The 23,837-nt window shown below is 42.6% G+C and overlaps 2 protein-coding genes across 2 annotated transcripts; both read right to left on the bottom strand.

Annotated features, from left to right (window-relative positions):
* Positions 1-925: 925 nt before the first annotated feature.
* wasf3b (WASP family member 3b) lies at positions 926-12,154 on the bottom strand. Its single transcript, XM_085418715.1, has 9 exons — positions 12,029-12,154; positions 7,885-8,043; positions 5,112-5,246; positions 4,790-4,943; positions 4,040-4,157; positions 3,583-3,764; positions 3,222-3,497; positions 2,030-2,343; positions 926-1,860 (listed from the first exon to the last, which is right to left on the bottom strand). The coding sequence occupies exons 2-9, from the start codon at positions 8,015-8,017 to the stop codon at positions 1,703-1,705; spliced, it is 1,470 nt and encodes a 489-aa protein (XP_085274841.1). The 5' UTR covers positions 8,018-8,043; positions 12,029-12,154; the 3' UTR covers positions 926-1,702.
* Positions 12,155-13,937: 1,783 nt separating this feature from the next.
* cdk8 (cyclin dependent kinase 8) lies at positions 13,938-23,563 on the bottom strand. The gene is made up of 14 exons (XM_085418730.1): positions 23,415-23,563; positions 22,490-22,977; positions 21,090-21,165; positions 20,544-20,654; positions 19,722-19,862; positions 19,219-19,276; positions 19,005-19,136; positions 18,774-18,917; positions 18,012-18,081; positions 17,758-17,830; positions 16,419-16,516; positions 16,130-16,208; positions 15,777-15,935; positions 13,938-15,014 (listed from the first exon to the last, which is right to left on the bottom strand). Exons 2-14 carry the CDS (start codon positions 22,615-22,617, stop codon positions 14,889-14,891), a joined length of 1,395 nt encoding a protein of 464 aa, XP_085274856.1. The 5' UTR covers positions 22,618-22,977; positions 23,415-23,563; the 3' UTR covers positions 13,938-14,888.
* Positions 23,564-23,837: the final 274 nt, after the last annotated feature.

A 23,837-nucleotide genomic window follows, 5' to 3' on the forward strand; every position in this document is an offset into this window, starting at 1 on the left:
AATGGACGTTAAACACTCCTGTTTGTCTGAGCCGCTGGGCCTCACAGGCACGCACAAAGTGGCATGTGTGTTGCGACGGAGGATCTATCTCATGGTGCTAATAAAAGACCACTTGGCAGCACATTTAAACACACGGCGTAATCAGCATTTTTCAAAATGCAGGATTCATGTTGAGAAGGCCTGTATCTCGACATAATCGAGTGCTTTTTAGCACCTCAATTGAAACGTGAAAGAATCACAGAACACAAAGCCACCCATCCATCTCCCTAATGAGGGTTTTAGAGACGACTGTTATAGGTGTGACCAGAGCTTAAAGCATAATTTATGGTCCTGCAAATGTGTCTGTCTGCATATGTGTTTCTGTTTGAACACCGTACTAAAAAACGTGCTCCTGTCCAATCCTCCGAAATCCCAAACTGCACGCTGCTGGACGCACGCGTAGGTCAAATGCTAATGACAAGGTTTGACGAGTGGGCTGGAATAGGGAGGTGAGTGACAGCGGAGTTCATTGGGAACAAGAAAAGCATGAAATTAACATTAAAGATCAAAACTTCAAGAGCACAAAACATACGCTGGAGCTCATTGTTTTTGACTATTGGTTCCTCTTTAGCTCTTTGTCTGTTAGAAGTTATATGTATGTGTGTGACCCACAGACCGGTTGTACCGCATATTTCTGTACACTGCCTCCATCTGACAACAAACACTCTCCGCAGGCAGACGGGCAGTCCGGACTGCTTTCGCGCTGCCCCCGCTCAAGTATAAAACGCCTAAGCCTCCATTACACTCGTCTGCAGATACGGACACGACAGCAGGGTAAACATTCCTGTTATATTTCTTTGACATCTGCCGCCTAAGGCACAGACTTCAGCCCACGTGGTAATGACCCACATGCTTTTTCACACCTTGTCTAAAGTAACTTGCATGATTAAAAGTAGGTTAAATACCCTCAGCACCACCTCCACGGTGACAACCCCAACAGAGGTTAACAGCTGGGAGTCTCCATCGATCTTCTTTTAAAAGTGACAACTGACATCACTCAGACGCTAGCGGACTTGCAGAAAGTACAGCGCACATTTTAGTTAGGAGTGCGTGGGTGCCATGTACCGTGGCTGAGGCCTTACACCAGCGTCTTTTATCTATCTGTCTATCTTTTTGTCATCTAGTCTATTAAGATTTAATAAATGCAAAAATGCTGCAAAATAGAGGACGGGTATCTCTTGGCCTGTGATATTGCCACAGATAGGATGCCAAAGGCCAATTTGTGTGCAACTGTGTGACACGGTGATATATGACAGGATGCTTGTATTTGACGCCCAGGGATGAGAATGTGTTGAAAATAAGCACCTTCACAGGGTTTCTATAGTGTAATAACAGGTAGAGAAACATCCACTGGGGTGTATTCACAATGCTTGTAATGTAGTCATCAGTTCTCAGTGTTAGTGTTTCACAGGGTGGTCAGCATTACATTATATTACTTGTCTCTTTACAGTGTTTATGCATCCCAAATACAACCCCAGATTTTCAGTCTTGGACCATTCAGCTTATATCAACCCACAGCATGTGACTGTGTGTAGGTGTAATGTGTGTGTTTCCAGCAACTAAGCCTGTGACGACCTGTGAACGTGGAAAAGTGGGCGTTTTTCAGGTGTGCGTGAGAGCAATCGACTGCGTGTCTTTTGGTGTGGTTGTTTACGTCTTCATGTTAATCTGACCAATCATTCTCCTCCAACTCGGAGTCATCCTCCGAGTCGGAGTATTCCACAGCGATGCGTCGCGACAGGATGGTGGCCACGTCATTTCCAACCGGCTCTCTCTTTGCCTGCTGCTCCTGCTGCTCCTGTACTTTCTTCAGCTGTATGCCTGCAGAAAAATATGAAGTGTTTTTTTAACTACACAATTATTACACAAGTTATAAGACAACGTGAAAACTCATAAAAGGCATCGTTAAAAATAAATACATTAAAATAAATGTAAACATGTCCAAAGAGGACAAATTTACATCAAAAGGACACACAGGCACAGTTCTTACCCATACGTATCGCAGCCAGCAGATCGCTGCGGGCGTCGTTGACCGCTGTGGTCTCAGCGGATGCGGCGGAGGACATCTTGTGCGTTGTGGAGTGGGAGGCACCAGCTGGAAGTGGAGGAGGTGGAGGACCAGGAGGAGGTGGAGCAGCCTGGGCTCCAGATACAGGTGGTGGAGGCGGAGCATAGCCGACAGCACCAGCCATTGGTCCGGGAGGCATCGGACCTCCAGGAGGTGAGGCAAAGGCCGTCTGAGCAGAAGGGATGACAGGAGCAGGAGGAGGGGGAGGAGGACCAGTGTTGGCATAGCCGTCCATACTGCGAGGAAGAACAAGAGAGTGAATAGAGTTAACAATAATTTTGTTTTCTGACACTTCTGTGACTTTTTCTTACATTTCCCTCCTTAAAAGTAAAGATGAGCATGATAACGTTGATGTAAATCAAATGTATTCAGCTCCGTATCAGTTCATATCTTCTGGTGGGAAGCCCACAGTTTGAAGACCAAAAAATACTAACTCACTAGGTGGCAGCATTAGCTCAAACTTTACAAGAGTAGACTCAAGTAAGAGATTTGTGCTGGCTTTTTTTAAGTATTTGATACAGCCTAAAATATAAAAAGAAATTATAAGAAGAAAGTTTTACTTTATAAAATAAAATAGGGTCAAAGTCTTCTGAAGCAGCAAAATCACTTTCACTGGCGACCTGTGCAGGAACCTGAACCTGCCTAATGACTGCTGGGATAGCTTCCAGCTCCTCTGGGACCCGAAGCTAAATAAGGAGCTGAGTTGTGCTGGGATTTGATATTTATGTCTCATGTTTCTGATTTGTTTTCTCATATTTAAAGACTGCACCTGCCCATGGGCCCTGAATGTTTTTGTTTGTCCAAAGTCTAAGTGTATCAGCATGTTTAAATTTACATTTTTTTAAATGTAAAATAATGCAAAAGCATTAGCATTGGGCAGAAATGTGAAGAAAATACTGAACTATTAGTGATACAGTGGATAATTAAATACAGCTTATGGCAAAATAAACTGTCTGGCCTACTGTATAGCGTCAGTAGTGATTGGGATGAGGTTCCTGCATATGCACTGTGCATAAAGTTTAAACATATGTATGCAGAATATTTTGTGAAGCTTTTTTGCTTTGCTTATTGCTGGAAAAAGCGAGAGAACTAATAAGCAGACGAATCCATTTACCTGTAGTCCACTGGTGGGAGAGACATAGAGCCACCGTTCATAACCTCAGTGGGTGGAGGAGGCAGTGGAACGTGGTGGTGGTGAGAGCGGCCCAGTGTGCCACCCTGATAGGCCATCATGGTCCTGCCTCTGTTGTCGTGTTCCCCTCCTCCGCGTGGTGCGTGTCCGGCAGTCATCTGGGCAACTAGGGCGCTGGGTGGAGGGCCGGAGTAGGTGTGGGCGTGACCAGCATGGTTCATACTGTTGGGGTAGTGGTGCTGATCCAGCCCGTGTCCCCTGATGAGGAAAATATAAATGCAGCCTCATGCGTAAGAATAAAATGTGATGAAAACTAAGAGCACACTGGTGTTTGCTCATCTACCTGTTCTCTGGTGACATCGAGCCCTCAGAGGAAGCGCCTCTGTCCCGGTGTATGGTGTGTCGATGGTCTGGCCGCAGCTCCTTATCCAAAGCCATCATATTCCACTCCTGCCGACGGTTCCTCGCTTTGCGGACCTTCTTGACCTCCCTCTGTAGTGTCCCATCCACACAGCGCCTCTGCTCCTGGAAGAAAGTAAGCCAATAGGTTTTAGGTGATATTAGGTTAAAATAAGCAGCACTCTTTATTAAGAGTTGTTTAAGATATGAAAAATGTACATTTCTCTATCCATCAGAATCAGTTGGACTAAAAATACAATTTTATGTTGTATGTTTGGTTATCTGCCCAAGAGCACCTCAAAATGTGAAATTGCAAGCACCTGTGTTTGACACCCAAATAAATGCTTAATATTAGACCTGTCCTTGCACACTGTATAATATCCTCTAAGTCAATATGGTACCTTCTGCTTCCTTTTCTCTTTCCTCTTGTCCTCCGTGTCCTGCAGCATCTTTTCTTTCCACAGGTCAAAGAAGTAGGAGGGGTCTGTGTAGAACTTAAGTGCCTCCTTGTGGTCATCCCTACAGAGACGAACCCCAAGAAAGTTATGACGATAAACAACCGCCTCCTTATGCAAAGCCACGTTAAGTAGAATCAGTAAGTGTATTGATCCTTAAGATACAAAGAGATGATGGACACAGTGACAGCATCATTTGCTGGAAATGAGACACGCAAATACAACAGATTCTGAGGCTAATGGAAGAAAAGGAGTGAAACTACTAATAGAGCTCCAGCTTTTTTATCACAAAGAGAACATAACAGGAAACGACAGGATAAGGCAGAGCGATGCCGAGAGAATGGAAAAAAGTGAGCAAAGTGTGTCATGTAGTCAGGATTAGGAGTTGGGATTCCCACTGGAGCAAGACATGCTAAATATGTAATGCACACAAGTACTAAAAAGCACACTGCATAAAGGCAGTGACCAAACATGGTACGAAATAGTACCAATTCTGGTTTTTCACTCTTCATGTAGAAGCAAGAAAAAGCCAATGAAAACCTCCTGAAAATGTTTTAAGATTTAAGCCCTTTTTAAAACCACTGAATTAAAATCTTCGTTGGACTGACACTAACCAAAGTAAGAAAAATAAGAGTCATTTATTATCGCTTAAGCCCATCAAGCTGTTTGGGTGTGTTGTGCCTCAGCAACACCAACCTGTAAGGTGTTAGTATGTTGAGAGGTGGAGGCTTGTCGCTCAGGTTGTACATCTCTTTGACCGGAGTGGGAACGCTGCTCTTGGACACCACCTGCTGGTCCTGAGTGGTGGAGCTCTTGAAGGCCTTCCTCATGTTGATATCTTGCAAGGAAACTAAGAACACAAAAAGAGGAAAAGAGGACAAATGATTCATCATTGGAAGGACAAAAATAGTTTACAAAAGCCATTCAGTACGCAGAACATGAGATCAGCAGGACTTCACCAATGAACGATAGCTTAGTGTGCATCCCCCCCACACCAGACTTCAACCCTGTGACTCACCTTCCTCCACAGTGGAGTCCAGCTGTGTGACCTTGACAGCCAGCCGATCAATGCGATCCTGGAGAGAATTGGCACGCAGGTAGAAGGTGTTGGCCTCATTAAACAGCTCGCCAAATATGTCCTCCGCATGTTTGCCTGGGAAAAAAAAACAGAAGGAGAAAGAGAAATATGAGAGAGAGACTTTTAATCGTTACCTGGAGCCAAGAGAAACCCCTCAGAGACCAAAGTCCAATCAATACACCGGTAATGTGACACAACGTGAAACAGGAGTCTGCAGGAAATGGTGTCTCATACAACTCCATATAGCAACAATCCTCATGAATAATTGATTGTTAGCTGAAAACACACAATCCAAACCATAATATGAACTCGTCTGTGTGGATACAGACGCTACAGTGACTAAAGCAGCTAACCAGGATAGTAAATAACACATTCTCTCCTGCCTCAACAACTGCTGTTACGTAATAAATAAGCCTCATTGTCAATGTTTTAAGTAAAAGTTGAGTACTGATAATGCTCCATCTAAATATAAAGCAGTTTGCTTGTCGTCACCCATTTGATTTTAACAGGTCACTGCTGCAGATGAATATCCAGGCTCTCGCTGTACACATAACCCTCCTCTTTATTTCCATGCAGCACACTCCCTGGCTCAAAAATGGGGCAAACAAGGAAGTTCCAAAAACTGCAGTACCTTAAATGACCAACTCAGGCTGACTCAAAAATCCCCATGGACTCCCATGACTCTTAAAAAAACTTTTGGTCTCTATAGCAAATTTGCAGCATTTGTTTTTTTGGATCAAGTTTGATTTTTCAGATTTTCACATATGTATAAACAAAACTGACCGATCAGACCAATCCGGTGTGCTCATAGCTAAAACCACACCAAGGTACTGGATGTACAATGATATGACCAGCAAAATGAATAGTAGGATAATAAGGTTTTGGCACCAACATGCAGCTAGACGTCGCTTGAGGTTAATCAGCACTCTGAAATTATTTCTCCGCCTTCTTAGATGTGGTCCCAACTCTGCCAACAAGAACTCAAACTGTGCCAGCGACATCCTGAAATATGTACAAAAGCGGCAGTGATACAGCTTCATCTCCTGGATCAAACCATAAAAGTGCCCCTACTGAGCCTTCTCCTGAGAAGTGGATGAACTCAAAATCTTAATATCTTCCTTTTCTTGTTTAGAAACATCAGGAACTGCTCATCATCTCTTAATGCCGACTTTAATTTTTTGACAGTGTGTTTTTGAGGATGGATTTTGAGCAAAAATGACCAACCATCAGCTTTTCAGCTATGAGCACCACCTTCCATCAAGGATGTGCAGAGGAACAGGCCCAGAAAACAGAGGTCATTTCTCGGGTTCCCTGCTTTGTTTTCACTCCCTGACTTTATTCAGGGAGTTTATTCTAGTTCACTTAGCAACAATAATAAAAAAGCCTGCATCACCTATAATTGATCAATTTCTGAGTTTCTTTTAAAGGCACTTGTTCTGGTTGTGTTGTTCAACTTGAGCCCCACCCATGAGTTTCCAGGGTCGCTCTCAAGGTCTTACCCCAGAGCAGATACTTCCTCCTGCCACATATATGGCCCTGAAGAAGTCTGACAGGGGAGGTTCTCACTGTGGGAATGCACATAAAGGTACGGGACACACCCACAAACCGCCTGATGGAAAACTGCCTAATCTTAGCACAGAACTAATGGCTGCAAAAGGCCCTTCACTACAAGACTGTGGATCTGGGCAGTAGTGAAACAGAAACATATTACAGCACAAAACAAAACAGAGCACCTCCGGTACAATTCCAATAAAAATATTTAAACATAAACACTTTGTAACATACAATGTGTGGTATGACAAACACATACTGAGGGCTATTTCTGTCCTTCCCGCTGACAGGATGGGCTGTAAGAAAAACATTTAAAGGAAGGAAGAATCGCAGATCTGGCATGTAGAGCCCCGGTCAACTCTGACCCCTTCAGGGGATTCCTATGGACACTTATACACATGTGCTCACAAACACACACGCAGTGTCTGCAGATATCCCCCCACCAGGCCTGTTAGAGCATTTATATTTAACCCGCACAGCTGCTGTTGAAATACCCACTCCCTGTGCAGGAACTTGACACAATAAGAGACAGAGAATGGATTTGAGGTCAAAGAGATGAGGTGTTAACGTCAGAAAGGACAGTTTAAATTTATGCTGCTGAGTTTCAAAACAAACCTTAAACACAATTGCCATGAAAGCAGAAGGCAACTGTGGATAACGGGGGTAAATGGGAAAATAGCTGCCCTTTGTGCTGTTATAATGTAATGCAATAGAAAGCCAGCATATAATCGATATGAAACACTTCTATACACACACACACACACACACTTACAGTCACATGTCCACAGCTATAGATAAGTTCATTTTTTGCGCGCCTGTCTAAAAGGATTACATTTCGACCCTCCGTGTTCCAATGTGAGGCTGCTGCAAGGCCGCTGTGAGCCCAGTGACCTCAGGCTCTATAACCATGACAACGGCCAAATCAATCACAGCTTCGGGATTAACGATGAAAGCATGTGATCTTGGCCCGTATACAAAGAGGCTACACACAGTGTGTACCATCGTCACGCTGAAATTAACGGGGTTACAGCCTGAGGATGCTTTTCATGTTCCCAAAAAAAATACTTGTATGCTTTTTTCTACTAGACCCTTTTAGCAGCCTTTTGTTTACCAGGACGGGCGTGCTAGTGTTGGTGAATGTGTCTGTGAATGTGTGTCTTACTCAGGCTGCTGAGCTGACGGATGATGGCGGAAAGCGTGTTGTTCATCACACACTCCAGCTCGCTGCCGATGCCCTCGGGGAGCGCCCCTCGGCAGAGGTGGCGCGGCTCGATGTTTCTCTTCACCAGCGGCATGGTGAGGCTTCACGCCGGCACGCAGACTGCAAGAGAAACAGAACGGCTTTAGACACAAACGCAGGTGAAGTGTCCCAAGTGAGGACATCAAATAAAATGCTGATCACTTTATTGATTACTACTTTGGTCTAAAAATATCAGAAGTTAGAATAGAGCCATAAGCCTGCAACGAACCTTAAATTCAGGGTATAATTTTTACGCATGCGTGGCAGTAAGAGATTGTATTTTGTTGTAAACTGTCCCTGTTTTTCCTATTCTTGCTCTAAAAACGCAGCATTTTGAGATCAAAAACAAACAAAGTGTGGGTGGGCTGTTGACCAGAGAGCGATGACCAAGAGTGTGCCAAAGCCAGGAGACTTCTGTCGACCAGCACGGAGATTAAAGCATTAGGGATAGGAAGATACGACCTGCCAGCTAATCCCAGCGCCAGCTTGTCACCGGCCCAGCTGGAAATCTGACACAACCAGAGATTCGTGGATGTGGTCAAGACCAAAAACAACAAATCCTAACACAAAACCTGCAGCAAACAAACACACCCGCATATCTTTCTCCAGATACACTGCTTTCTCATTTTGCTTACACCCACCGCTACTCTGAACTTTAATTGAACCCTGATTGCCTCTGATCAGACACTCCGAGCCCTCTGTAGTTCAAAAGAGGAGAAATCCCAGAGCAGCCATCTTATCGTTGTCTCCTCCTGCTTCCTGTTTTTGAGGTCTGAGCCTGGCTCCTGTTTCCTGGTCCTCCTCCCTGTGTCACATCTCTCCATCCTGTCCAAACACTTGGCTAGAACAATGTAGCTATGGGAAGAAGCTTCAAGGAGGACAAACAGGGGAGACGGATGGAAACGTGCACAAACACTTGTTTCCAATGAAATATTTTTGTTTCAGATTTGCAAAAAAAAAAAAAAAAGGAAACAAATTATTAATTTTGATTCCAGAGTTTTTACTTTGCAGATATGCCAAAAAAAGCAGGTTGAAAAGACACAGGAGGCCAGTCAGAAGACTAATAATAGCAAAAGATAAAGGGAACCCCACTAAAATTTAATAAAGACAGCATACTGGAAAGTAGATTTTCAAAAACTCATTAAACCATTAAAACTATAAAACATAGACATCCTATTCTTTGTCAATACTTATGTCACTGCTTTGCTTGCACTCCTCATACCTTTAATACAATAAATTGCCAAAAATACGAGCAGGAGTGCTATCAGTGTCCCAGCAGGAGACTACTGTAATTGCAGATTGTGTAATTACAGCTGTTCACAAAGACAAGGACCACTTGTGTTCATCAAGGCCAATTCCCATCAGCAGACCGCTCATTTGCCCCTGTTTTTTTAGCCAGCGACCCCCTGCAAACCCCTGACAGCCTCGCGCCAACAAGAGAAAACAAAAGGGTAAAATTACACCATCATGTGTTCCCACAAAAGGACCCTGAATAGTCAGCAAGGGCTGGTTTGGCACAGAAAGGCCCAGCTTAGGTTTAGCTTTGTGCATAAACATTTTGGAAAAGCGGCGCTGTCTGCTGCTTAAAAATGAGGTGATGCAAATTAGAAGATTGCATGTTTTTGCTTTTACTGTCTGACCGGCATGACAATCACACTGATGAAGCGAAATAATGAGGGACCGGGAGGGAGGAGGGTGGAGGGGACAGGAGGAGGGATGAGGCCTTGTGCTGCTTGTGGGAAATGGGGGGGGCAGAAGCAAAAGCATGAGAGAGACATGAGAGAGACACCGAGCGGGACAAGAGTGTGACCGAAAAGATCGAGTGAATGAGACTAAGTGTAAAAGAGAGAGATGTGACACAGCAGAGGCAGACAAAAAGTGTGTGTGTGTGTTTATGTGTTTGTGTTTTTGAGGGAGAAAGAGTGTATCGAGTAGGGGGAGGGGAAGGAACAGGGACCTCGGGGAAGCTGTTGAAAGGTTCCCGGGACAATAGAGCTCCGTTCACAGGGCAACAGCACTAGCTCTCCCATGCATCCTCCCCCTTCCACCTCCTCCTCCTCTTCAACGTTCTTTAAGGGCCCCTGTGCTCATGTGATGAAAGAGTAGCAAGCGAGCGCTCCTCCTTCATCTTCCTCTCACTCAGGGAGGAAGATAGGAGTGAGAAATGGAGAGTAAAGCCTGCTCACAGCTGCAGAGAAGAACACATCTCACTCCCACATCCAGTGTCTGCATCTTCTTAAATTATTACAAAACCCCATGCACAGTAAGTCAGTCACACAAATGGGTACAAACGCACCAGGTAGGCTCTCAAATGTCCCATTAGCTGCATGTAAACAGTCCCATCAGCTGTAAAAATGCCTCTGATCCCTTGATCCGGCACACTTTCCTCCTGCGACATACCCACAACTGTACACACAGAGCTTCCAGAGGACTTTACTACAGACGTGCGAACTCCATTAAGAGCTGAAAGGGAGAGTCATTACCAATTTATGAACCGAGTAGCTTCTTGTGTTGGAGGCTGTTCTGAATAATGCAACTTGGATTACGTCAGGTCACACTGCCCTAAATATGAATAAATATATATATAAAAATATATATATATTCCTGTTTTAGTATTTCTCAGAGGCACTCATGGTGAAACATTGGTGGTGCCGTGCCTTGGATACAGTGAATCCTACTGGGTGAATAAAAGGCCAGAACATAAGGCTTTCTTTCATTTTTCATTCATTTACTGTTTAATATAATCTGATGACATCACACAGAGTTGTCTAAATTAATTTTGACATGTTACTGAAATATTAAAAGTTTTCCCAGCATATGAAACATGCTGGCACCCATCAAAGAAAAACCATCAGTACTGTGATTAAAAAATATATTTTGAAGCAGTATTATTTTATTTAAAGTGGGATTTCATTTACTCACATATGAAATACATTTCTCCTGTAATTAAATGACCAGACATAACAGGAAAACACAGATCCATGGCAAGAGAATCAACCCTCAGAGGCCCATTTAACCCTTGAGAGTGTTTGTTTTGTACATATTTTTTTTACTTAATAATTCACATGTGATTCTCAATACTTCAGCTTAACCACCCACGGGATCATTCTTACTTACTTCTTCTTACTTCTTACTTGAACGCAAGTCAGTATAAGCCAAAGGGATAATAACCCAATGAGCAAAGAGGCTAACTTATTTGTCAATTAAACAATTTAGATTTTATCAGGAATATACGGAAATCTGTGAGGACTACTTCATTATGCGAGATTTAATGGCTTTTAGAGGCTGTGGGTTAGCACTTTATATTAACTAAGCATTTCTCACTTTGATTTCAGAGTGTTTTATAGATCGGGTCACAGAAAACCAAACTGTCATCATGTCATTCATTATTTCATCTCTAACACTTTATTTGGATTACAGATTGAAAGAATCACGTGGATGTCACGCTGGACTGGATTAAATGCGCTATTTTGATGATTTATGGATTAAAATCCACCCACACACACACACACACACACACACACACACACACACACACACACACACACACACACACACACACACTCCTTTTCTCCACAGACGGATAAGCGCACATTCACACACGCTCACACGCGCGCAGGCGTAAACTGATGGCAACCGCGATCAATCAGTGTTCCGCACCATCGCTTCCCGTTACCGATGGGCTGACCCACATCTGTTCATCTACCTCCGTCCCTGTGAGTTTTTGCACCGGTTCTAATATGAAATTTAAATAGCTGTTTTTTTGTCCAGGCGCCTAATACACTGAACAAAACGCCGGTGTACCGCCAGCATCAGTCATATGCTTAAAAAAACATTAAAGTTACCCTGTAATTGTTTTATAATATTCAGTGTTTGAGGCTTTAAGTCCGTTTATTATCCTCAAATCGGGGTCCGCTCCAACTGACCACTTAGCTAGCTCATGTCCAGTGGTCGACTTCTTAGTTTGGACTAATGAGACAAAAATAAGCAGAAATACCCGCACAGATTTCACCATTATGATAAAGGGTGTTATTATTCGCTGTAAAAAGTATCATAAGGCCCTCACCAGCACTTGAAATATTAGAAGAAATCAGCCCGTCCGCATGTCCCGTTAGATACTCCTATTAGCTCTGCCATCCTGTGTCCCCCAGCCCGTCTGGCCACTCCGGGGAAAATCCTTTGAGGACGGGGGCACGCCCACGGACCATATTCACCAATCAGATGTCCAAGAATAAGATTTAGCGTTTGATAGACGTTAAAGCCAACCAATGGCTTCTTTGATATATAATGAGTGACAGGGAGACTCCCCGCTAGATAGCCGTGTTGAGCTGGAAGAGGGCGGGGCTAAGGTTGGGCGTTGCTAAACAGCTTAACGAGCATTTTTTCCTCCCTTTCACCTATCCGGGTCTGATACTTGTCAAAATTAGAGGTGCTGTAATTTATCTTCGACTCTCTCGGTGATGTGTAGACATGTAAATAACCTAAAATAACACCTAAAAACTAAAAAACTTTTTAAAAAATGTATTTAAAAAAACAACAACGAGATAAAGCATCCTTTTCGGGGTTAGTGAGATTCTCAGATTGATGCTGAGGATGGAGAGTATTGTATAACAGAACAAAATAGCTAGGCCAGCATCCTGCAGGAAGCGGTTCAGTGAGGACTGGCTATACTTAGATCAGTGGTTCAGTCTCTCAGGTATGTTTGTGGAGAAAAACAGCCATCAAAGCAAAATAAAAACAAGGATGCAGAGAACTGTCTCTTTTCTGTAGACAGGATTTGGTAAACTAAAAAGGGGAGTTTCAGTATATAAACTGCACTTCTATTCCTGGATAAAGCCTAAATTTATTAAGCAGCTGCTACTTTGTAATAAACACATAATTTAGACAAATATGTGACCAAATATGGGAATTTATGCTAGTTCATATGGACCTCTGAGGCAAAAGAACTCTTATTTAATTTGAATGTTTAGTAACTGTGTGAGGCTATCATATCAACATGGACCACACAAGAATTAAGATAGTTCTAAAGGTAAAAGTGAGTCCAACTCAGACAGACCTTAGTCACATGGCAAAGTGTAATTAATGAAATGTCCTAAGAGTGTATATTATCATTTAAATCAAGGGTGCAAAACATTAGGCCCGGGGCCAAGGGATTGTGGTCTGTAGAAGACTACACTCCAACCCACTTGATGTGATTTTACAAGTGTTAGAGCTTTCCCTACTGATTAAGACCACCGCCCATGGCCATCCATACCACACCAAAGTACGAGGGCACTTTCTGTGAATGAATGAAAACTCTATACTCTAAAATGATAATTACAGGAGCAACGATCTACTAGAACATTTTCTTGAACATTACATGTTTATCATGTTTCATTGGTGTCACACCCACTTCACATCAAAGCATCAAACAATTTAACATGAATTTAGCTGCACATCTGTGATTTAAATATCTGAATTTTTGGGGCCACAAAATTGCAGTTGGTTGACTTTTAATGGGTCCTATTTTCTTTTTATACATTTTGTACATTAATTTAAAAATTTAATAATCTGAGAATTTAACAATGAAAACAGTGGTTAGTTGACGGCCTTTTTAAACATGATTCAGCTAGATCTCTACTATAATAACCCATTATTGAGCAAGATTTCATATAGGCCTTATTAAATAAATAAAATTCAGGACTGATTTGATTTTCTCTCACTGTGGTAATGTCAAGTGCACATATTAACATCTGGGTGGTTAAGTTTTTTTTTTCTGTCCGTTTTCAAACAGCAGTACTTTGTGAATGCCTCGTGCTACCACGATGCATCAAATATCATCAGCAAAACTCGTCTTCTCTTCTTTCCCAAACTGAATTTTGTCTCAAGAATTTTGTGAAGCTCACATTAGGGGCAGATGTCAGGTGTTCCCAGAAAAAGAATAAATAGGATGAAAGATGTTACTTAAAATTGCTTCACAAATAAGAGTGACAATGTTGATGTTTCCACTTTTATTGTCGGGATACTTGCTTCATGTAAAATATTTCAATACATTACAGTACAATGCATGTTCCGCCTGCCATCCTCCATGCGATTGGTTGGTTTTGTCATCATGTTGTAAGGCTTAACCACAGCACATGAGCAGTCAGCTATTGCAAGCTGCTTTGCCGCTCTCGCCATGAAAACAGAACCATGAAAACAGATTAAATTAGAAACTACTAAAATCTTTTTTTTTTTTTTTTGTCCTCTCTGAACAAAAACCCCTCAAAGCCACAGCTGCGAGTGGCTCCACATCCTCCCAGCATGTTTCACAGCAGCTCAGTAAAGTCCTCAGCTGAGGCCCTCGTAGGGCCGCTTGCACAAAATAAACAGACAGACAGGAGGACAGGAAATCTGTCAACGCTGGCAGTCACATAGCAGCTTTCAGTTTCGTCCGAGCTTCGACAGGAAAAGGGTAAACCGGCCGGGGTAGGCTGTAGGTAAAGGAGACAGGTTAAGAAGAAAGGGGGAGGATATGACGGAACAGATTAACATTTCCTTTAAACCACGCCATCTTCTCTTACATCCGAGATCCGAGTAACAGAAAAAGATTTGATTCAATCAAAATTTCCTTTTTTTTTTTTTTCCTTTTTTATTATTATTATTATTTTTTTTTAAAACCTTCCTCCCACTTTGTGTCTCACCTATCACGTTTTCTCTATAACTGTGTTTCTAATACTGCGGTGTGTTATCTTTATCTGGAACAAAGTGAAGACCATTTCTTTCAGGCCTAACGCACTGCTGTAGAGATGGTGCCCTCTGTGAGGTGAAGTGGGGTGAGGCAGGGTGGGTTTTGTTGCCTTGGACGCCCCCCACATCCCTCGGTACATTCGTTCAGGTGGGCGTGGTGAGGGCTGTGTGTGTACATGTGTCTATTAACGTGTGTATGTGTGTGTGGGAGGGATGTTTCAGTAGCGGTGGGTCTGGTGGGAGTACTGGGGCGGCTGTTGGGAGGTAGAGGAATATCCCATGCTGCTCTGGGGCAGTGATGTGCTTGGTCCAGGGTTCTGGTAGGCAGCATGTGGATTGGAGCGCTACAGGAAGAAAACAACAAAGAAAGCAGTGACATATTCACAAAATCTTCTTTGTGTAATGGTTTAATTTGCATTTAAACTCAATGAACAACATATTCCAGTAAAATGATCACACTTTTAGTGTGGTGACATCTTAAATTCTGCATGCAAGAACAGTTGGATACATGGAAATTTCACTGTCATGTTAAGTAAAGTCACTTTTATTATGCAAAAACACCATCACTCCACGTTTCCAGTCAGATTAGATGGATTTGTGTCTGAGCATGTGTGTCACATCTGAAACACGATGATCCAACATTCACATCCGCCTCATGTTGCAGATCAAAAATGGTATTTGTTGCCATTTCTGGTTATGTGTGCAGCTAAAAAGCCATTTCCACATCATCCAGAAAGTAAAATAATACACATGTCAAGCATGAGAGGGTATTTAACATGTTCAGTTCTGCCACTGCGAAGAATATTAAAAGTATAAATCTTATAGTATATTATATTACATAGTATATTACCAATACTTACATCTCATGTAACATTCTTTTCAGAGTGGTTGCTATAATATTTTTGACCCTAGCCCACAACATCTTATGCTGTCGAGAGATTTCTAAACTTGTCTAGCCTGTGAATGGAGCGTTTCGTCTACAAAACAAAGCTATGCTATTTCACTGTATATGTATTCTATTAAAGTCGCTCGCTGATTTAATAAACAACAACATAGATGACAATCCAGAAACAGTGACAGTGAATATATGAGAAAGATGGATTTACCTGGTAGTCTGAGGTCATAATGAGGCCACCTGAGGTAGTGGTGGGCGGGACAACTCGCACTTTCTTTAGAGGCGGGCCCTGGGCGTGGCTGTTGTCTGGGTTGCCTGTGTGCCCCGCCCCATTTGTGTGGTTATTTCCCTGTTGCTGCTGCTGGTTTTTCTAAAGGGCACAAAAATATCACTTAAATTACACCCTGGACTGTATGAAGTTTCACTACATGTTACTCAGCTTTATTGTAAATTTTCTATATTTCTCATTTTACTTTTCTATATTACACCCATCTATATACCAATCAATTAATGTTTAATGACTTTAGTAATACAGCATGTGGCGTATGGATATGTAATATTTACTTTGTCTGCCTTGTCCTCTGGCTCCTCCTCTGTCAGAAACTCCCTCTTGGGGTAGGGAATCTGGCAACCTGCAAACACACTAGAGAAAAAAAAAAGGCAAAGAGGCTTCTTCATCTTCAAACATTAATTCCCATGACTCTGAGCTAATTAGCTAAGAGACCCGCTCAAGGCATCCGTAGATCATGTGATTTAAGCTAAGGACGAACACAAGACAAAGAAACTATCTTGTGAGTTGAATGTAGTCTGTGTGTGTGTGGGAGTGTGTGGAAGTGTGTTCGGTGTAACTCACTCAGAGGTGGGTAAAGGCTCCTCTAAAAAGTAGGGGTCCTGCATGGCCTGCTCGGATGTGATTCTACGGATGGGGTCCATGGTCAATAGCTTTTGCAGCTGTAACATATAGTGCACCCAGAGTTAGTCTCAAACATGACACAAATTCACACAATGAAAATGCACACTTTGTTTGTTAACTAACCACACTGGGCACTTTGCAAATCACACCCATTTAAATGCTTGTTAGGGAAAATTTCTAAGTAAGCCAATCACTTGACACAAAGTCAGTGCATTTAGACATACAGTCCTGGTCACATGGATCTGCTAAAGCTCAAACTGAACATCAGATTGAAGAAGAAAGGCGGTTTAAGTGACTCTGGCTGGCTGTTAGTGCCTGGTAGGCTGATTTCAGGGTTTATGACAATCTGTAGAGTTTACAGAGATAGTCATATCCCATAACGAGTGAATCTCTGGGGCCAAAAAAAAAAAAAAAATGATGGCAGAGTCACTTGTCACCACAAGGTGTCCAGTAGAGCACTGCCAAATTTGCAACATGTCACAGCAAGAGAAGACCACACTGAAAGGCACTACAGTGAGTTTTGAACAGTAAATTAAGGCCAGTGAAGACAGGCTTGCCAAAACTGCCCAGTGGAGGTTCGGAAAAACAATTCCTAATCTGATGAGTATATTGATCCATCCAGCATTCCTATCCCCAGCTTCTTTCACACAGGGCTGTGCCTGTATTTCACTGTTCTGTGCAAAAGGTCAGCAACCGAATAAGGAGGCCACATCGTTGTTCCTGTAAGACAGCAGTTGAGACCCAATTCCAATACATCTCCTATGTCCTCCTACTCTGTGACGAGTGTCACATCTGCAGCTGCCGAAGGGTCTCATGATTAAGGGGTAGGGTGGAAATGCCGTTCAAGTTCTTTGCAGCTTGTAATCAGCATCCTTGGTGATTTACACTGTAATCAGACATTATGTCCGTAACTTAGTGGAGGCGCACCTCAGTTTGTTTTAAATGTCACCCCTTTATGATAACAGTGTACCATCTTCTCAAGGCTACTTTCAGCACAATAACGCATCGTGTCCCAAATCTCATATCATCTCATATTTTCTTGCCTCCAGTCAACAGATATTAATGCAATAAAGCACCTCTGGGAGGGAGAAAATCACATCATTGAGATGCTACCCACAACTGCATGATGCTAACATGTAAATATGTTCCCAGCATCTGAAGAATAAAGGAAGCTCTAAAAGCAAAAGTAACGTCAGGTATAAGCAACAAAATGGCAGATGACTGTAAACTCTTGCAAGTAATCGTCCTACTTCTCCTATCCTGACACATTTTAACTTACCAAGTGGAATGCTTTGCTGTCTGGTTTAACTTTATGTTTTTCCATGTACTTTATAAGGCTGCAGTTTGTGTATCTGTGGGAGAAAATTATATTAATGGCATGCCTTCAGTGGATTTATCCTGCATAACAATTATTAAATGAGTAAAAATCACACAAAGCACCCAGAAATGTCTTAACCAGCAGACCTGCTTTGCTCTGATCTTAAAAAAAAAGAAAAGAAAAAAAAATAGGGCAGTGTTGCTCTGCAGACTCACGTGTTCCTCCTAAAGTCTTTCATCAGCGTGGAGTGTTCTGGCATCTTTTTGATGTCCTCCCAGTCTTTATCTGAGGAAAACACAAGATTACAGCGTGTCACACCCTCTCACAAAGGACATATTATGTAGGTTGTTTTTATTTTAAGCAAAAACGCTCATAATTTCCACACAACGCCCCATTGTTTATACAGTGCATAATCAATCTGCATTCTGGCAAACATAATAAGATCTATTTCCTACAAAACTGACATGAACTTGCTTATCTGGTAAGCATTCACATCCATCATCTCTAACCTTTTCAGCATAACCCCATAAATATACTTGCCAAACATGGCAACGAGACTGTAAGACTTCCCCCCATTTTCTGCAGAATCTAAACAAAATCCATCAAATACACTGGTGAATTATACAGCAAGACCAGGAGTGATAGTAGAAGGAAAAAGAGCAGGAGCAGCTTAAGTGAGCTGGAAAAAATAGGCCCAAATGTAGCCCTAGAAGTACAAGTTTCTGTGTTTGTGACTTGGCTTCATCTAACATGTCAGAGGATTGATGTGCAGAGCACTTAGACCACATTACTGCCTTTAAAAAAGAGAAGCCTGAAAAAGACCAAGGAATGGAAAAGGCTTTTCTTTCCACACAATTTCTCCACTGAATATGCAACACACTTTGTATAATAGCAGGTTAACCCCATTAATAGAAATACTGTGGAAAATCCAGTAAATCATTTCATGCATGTTTTAAATCGGGTCAATCAAGACTCACCGGCAGGGAAGCCCATGACATTAAAGATGCGGTCCAGCTGGTCATGATGGTAAGGGTTACTGGTCTTGATATCCTCCTGGCGACAGTGGAATATGGGCTCAGACGTCAGCAGCTCCGCAAAAATGCAGCCAATCGCCCAGATGTCTGTAAGCACGCACTAATTTCAGCTCAACTGGTTGCACATGTACACACAAGGAGGACAGAAAGACAGATGGTGCCGCACAATCTCACCGATGGCTTTGGTGTAGTGCCGAGCTCCCAGGAGCAGTTCAGGTGCTCTGTACCAGAAGGTGACCACCACAGGGTCGAGATCGGCTAAAGGCTTCAGCGGTGAATTGAAGAGACGAGCAAACCCCATGTCCGCTGCACAATGGGTATGTGTGTCAATGAACCGACAGATAAACTAAGCAGCAAATAAGTTTTAAAAACGAAACACTATACATACCAATCTTTACTCTACCCCTCTCTGGCCCTTCCCCCATCACTAAAATGTTCGCTGGTTTCTGATGGAGACAAAGACACACAAACACAGATAAAAATGTTTCCACACTCCAGACATCTGACAGGAAAACTTCCCAGTAATTAATTCAGCTTTGTTTGGCCCAGTTTCTGAACTACAGCCCTGCATGTGTAATGCAATCAAAACTCTTTCTTGCTGCCCTCTAGTGGACAAATGACTGCAATTTCCCGAACAGGAGAGAGAAAGTCTACCACATTTCGATCTCACTTACGGCAGAAAACTGACATCCTGTTCATGTGTTAACAAGTTAGTTACTCACCAAACAACCTAAGAATACTGTTCATTTACATATTCATCTGAACACATACAGACTGACACATGCACTCCACATATTCTCAGCCCAATAGCAATCTTTACGTCTCTCATTAACAGTTTAACCTAATTTTCCCTTGTAGCCAAACACCCTCCTCTCCCCCCAATCCTCTTACAAGATCTCTATGAAGGACCCAGTTAGCGTGAAGGTAATGGATGCCATCCAGAATCTGATAGAGCAGAGACTTCACCATTCCTCTAGGCAACTGAAGCGGCTTCTTGTTGGCCTTAGATGCTCTGTGGAACTTAATAATGTGCTATGGAAAGAAAGGGTAAACAGTGAGCAGGGCTTTGCACGTACAGACTGACTGAAATGCATGTTCTTTTGCTACAGATGATCACAAAAATGTATGTGTGCTGCAGGCGAGTTGAGAGAACCTAATGTTTGTGGCATGTGTTTCCACTTCCTTGGGAGGGGAATGCAATTGTTGGAGCTCTGTGGCAGAAAACTGCATCTAACTCAGTTCTGATTCTCTGCCAGCTGTTTCTGTCAACTGTAATGCAGCAGAGGTTTAACTGCTCAACGTGGAATACTTCTTGGTGGATGCGTGTGCTTTAATGAGACTTACCAGTGCATAATTAGCACTATTTCAAGTCTCATTCCTTATTACTGGTTGAAGGCGAATGTGAATGCATTGGCATTAAAAGGACATGCAAAAAAAAAAAAAAACAAATAAACAAAAAAACAGCTATCAAATTGCATGCACATTTATGACCTAATTATGAAGAGAGGCCTATTTTAAGTCATGTCTTTGTGCTCATAAAGATAGGTGGAAATCTGCAACCCATGCATGCATATGAATATAAACTAATAAAGAAATGCTTAAAACAAACTATTTAAACCCCCCCAACATGCATTACCCCCATAATATGTGTGATAAGTCATGTCATGCAGGTCAAGTGTGTGTATATGTGTGTGTTGTGTGTTTGCATTTTACCCAGAGATCATGTTCAGCATAGTCAAAGAGCAGCCATACTTTACGGTCAGCATGTGACAGGAAAACCTTCTGCAGTGAGATGACATTGGGGTGCTTCAGCTCCCGCAGCAGCTGCAACGTACAAACCCACTCAGAAGGCCAACCACACAATCTCATTACAGACATCATGAATGAAAATGACGTAACGAAAGAGAAACTTTGCGCTTATTTTTGTGACTGTATTGATTACCAGAGATTATACTTAAACAGGGGGGTGGACACGATATCATCTCCTCAACTGAACACTTTCAATCTTTGGCAGTAAGATGCTTTTTTTTGTTTGTTTTTTTAAATGCTTGTGAGGCAATACTTTATATCACTAATTCTGTGTCTACTCTCTATATGCACTGCATTAACATCTGCTTCCTGACTTTCAATTTTACGATTGCTTGCACAAAAACTAGCGTGTGAATGTCATTCAGACGTTACATAAAGTGCCTGGAATGGCACAAAGGTGTTTAATCACAGACCAAACAAAAGGAACAGAGTAAGCCAAGCAGCTCTTACTGCAATCTCTCTGCAGGCTGACATGGAGATGCCAGTGCCTTCAATCTGCTTGAGGGCGTAGTCCTTATCATCCTTCCTACAAACACACACACACAGAAAGGTAGAGCAACATCAACACCAGACCAGTCCAGACTGAGGGCCCCCTGAGAGCCGTTTGCACAGCAACATAAAGGGGGGGCACTTGGCAGCTGCCAGTGGGACTCTGAGAAGAGGCCGAGTTGCATTACCTCCAAATTTGTGTAATCAAGCTCACCTCTGAGGGTCAAAACAATAGAGAGGGAAAGGAAACAGGGCCTGTCTGGCAGCTGGCAAGGGACAAACAGAGCACTGGCACTGGCGCTTACTTGAACGAATTGGTTACAACCCCTCCCTCTGCCGGGCCTAAATCATCTCATAAACCCAAGCTTTGTGCCTCCTCAGGCCTCGTCCAAAAGCAGCAGCGCAACTCTGCTAAAAAGTCTAATAAAAAAGCAGGCTCCTAAAGCGAAATACAGACATCTTTAAACACTTTAGGGCTCTTTTGTGTGGTTCCTGCTGCCAGTATGTCCGGGCTGTAATAACGGGACTAGTAGCTTAAACCATCTTGAGCTCTCCCCCAGCTCTGGTCCAGACACAGTTAAGGCTGTTACAAGGCTGGCATTAGAAACAGCAGGAAAGTTTTAGGAAGAAAGGTGGGTGGTGCCCTGGCATCCTGAGGGATTAGCACACTAACCACCACATGAGTCTACAGTTTGGGTTCAGCTAGTTCCCTTACTTTACTTCATGCAAAGGCTAAAAGCATAAAAAACCCCGCAAAAATGTTAAAATTGGGTAAAAAACAAACAAACAAACAAAGAAAACAAAAAAAAAAAAAAAACACTAAAGAGTGCAAAAACTGGGCATAACTAAAGATTATTTTTTGAATTCACACAAAATCTTGTATAAGTCTCTTTGCAGCCATGTAGCTCATGTATAAGAACGACTTTAAAAAAAAGAAGAAGACATCAACAAGTGCTTCCACATGCACCTGCTGTATTACATTTACAACATCACATGGGAGAGGGAATTAAAAAAACACTTTAGCTTAAATAAATAAAAAAATAGTACCTAGAGTTAGGCATATAAGTGACAAAACAGATGCATGAAAAGGGAAAGCTCCAATCCCGGTGGTAAACCGTATGTCGGTGTTTTTTGTGCGCGACACAAAGCTCCATCAGCATCCCAACAGTGCGAGCTCAAACTGCTCACTTTTGTCTCTACACAAACCCAATGCAACACTCCCACATCTGCAAGTGGCCTTGAAAGGGGGAGGAAGAGGAGAGAGGTAACATTTATTTGGAAGATGAGAAGACAGGCAGGAGGCGGGGGGTAAGCTGGCTAAGGGTTCACTGGCTAAAAGGCCTTGCTGCTCATCAACTCACCCATCTTTTCTCTTCGCCTTGTATACATGGCCGTAGGTGCCTCTACCCACTTTGCATCCTTCGTACTCAAACAGGTCCTCGACACGCTCTCTTTCGCCGGTCAGCTTCACTTTAAAATCATAGTCCATTTTCACCACCGTCTTGCCTGAATGTATCTGCTCCTTCCTTTTTTTTAAAGCGTCGCTTGGGAGGCAACTAGGCTCCTCCACCGAGCTCGGTTTGGTAATTCAGCTAGTTGCCTTCTCCAGCGTGGCTCTTTCCTTCCTCCAGCCCGGCTTTCACATCGAGTTCTCGTCTTAAAATTAAAGCTCCGGAGGAGATAGGCGGTGCTCCGAGATAGTCCAGGTGCAAACGGAGCCCCAAATATATTCCTTTATCTTGTTGCTGCGTTTCTCTTCAGCCGGTATCTGCTCCAAAGGGACGCACTTCACTCGGTAACGACGGCGTATTCGCGCACGGCATTGTCGTAAAACGTCGTGAAGACAGCCCTGCAGCAGAGAAAGAGCCAAAGAAAAAATGGGTAGACTGACTACACCACGTGGAAATTCTCAGTCTCACTCAAATATAGCTGAGATATGACTTGATTTCATCATATCGTTTTTATGCTAAGGAGAAGTTAGCTTATTCTTTTCCGTATTGTGGGTTATTACGTGGCTATAAAAGGGCCGTGCAAACAAATATCTGCATATTCTGTCCACCACAAAGAAAGCAGACATGCGTTTGATTTTAATTCAAGAGAATAAGTAAAGTATGGTTTAAATAGCACTATATTACGAAAAGAAAAAGACTGTCCAAACAGATTAATGTTGAATGGGCAAGCACGGGATAAAATAATGAAACAATATACTTTTAAACTCTTTTTATCATCTTCTTTTTGCTGCTCCCTTTAGTGGTCACCACAGTGGATCATCTCCCCCCATCTCACCATATCTCTAGCATCCTCCTCTGTTACACCAACCCTCTGCATGTCCCCCTTCACTACGTCCATGAACCTCCTCTGTGGTCTTCCTCTTTTCCTCCTCCCTGGCAGCTCCATCTTCAGTACCTTTATTCAATATATCCACTATCCCTGCTCTGCACATGTTCAGCACTCTTGAGGTGTGCCTCTGATATGCTAATTTCTAATCCTGACCCTCCTGGTCCCACTCCCATTGGAAATCTAAGGGAATCAGTTTAAAGTATTTTAAAAGTGGAAAACTGCTATGATTGGTCCAAGAACCTATCAACTCATCACCATACCCTGAGATGTTGGAAGAGCTATTTTAGTTTCTGCAGCCAGCAACCTATATAATTTCCAATAAAGAATGGCAGTTATGACTGAGATACAAGATATGATTAGCTGAATATT

Source organism: Rhamphochromis longiceps, linkage group LG9, assembly GCF_057381845.1.
Source record: "Rhamphochromis longiceps isolate RC_006_pf linkage group LG9, R_longiceps_female_GT1.1, whole genome shotgun sequence".
NCBI lineage: Eukaryota > Metazoa > Chordata > Actinopteri > Cichliformes > Cichlidae > Rhamphochromis > Rhamphochromis longiceps.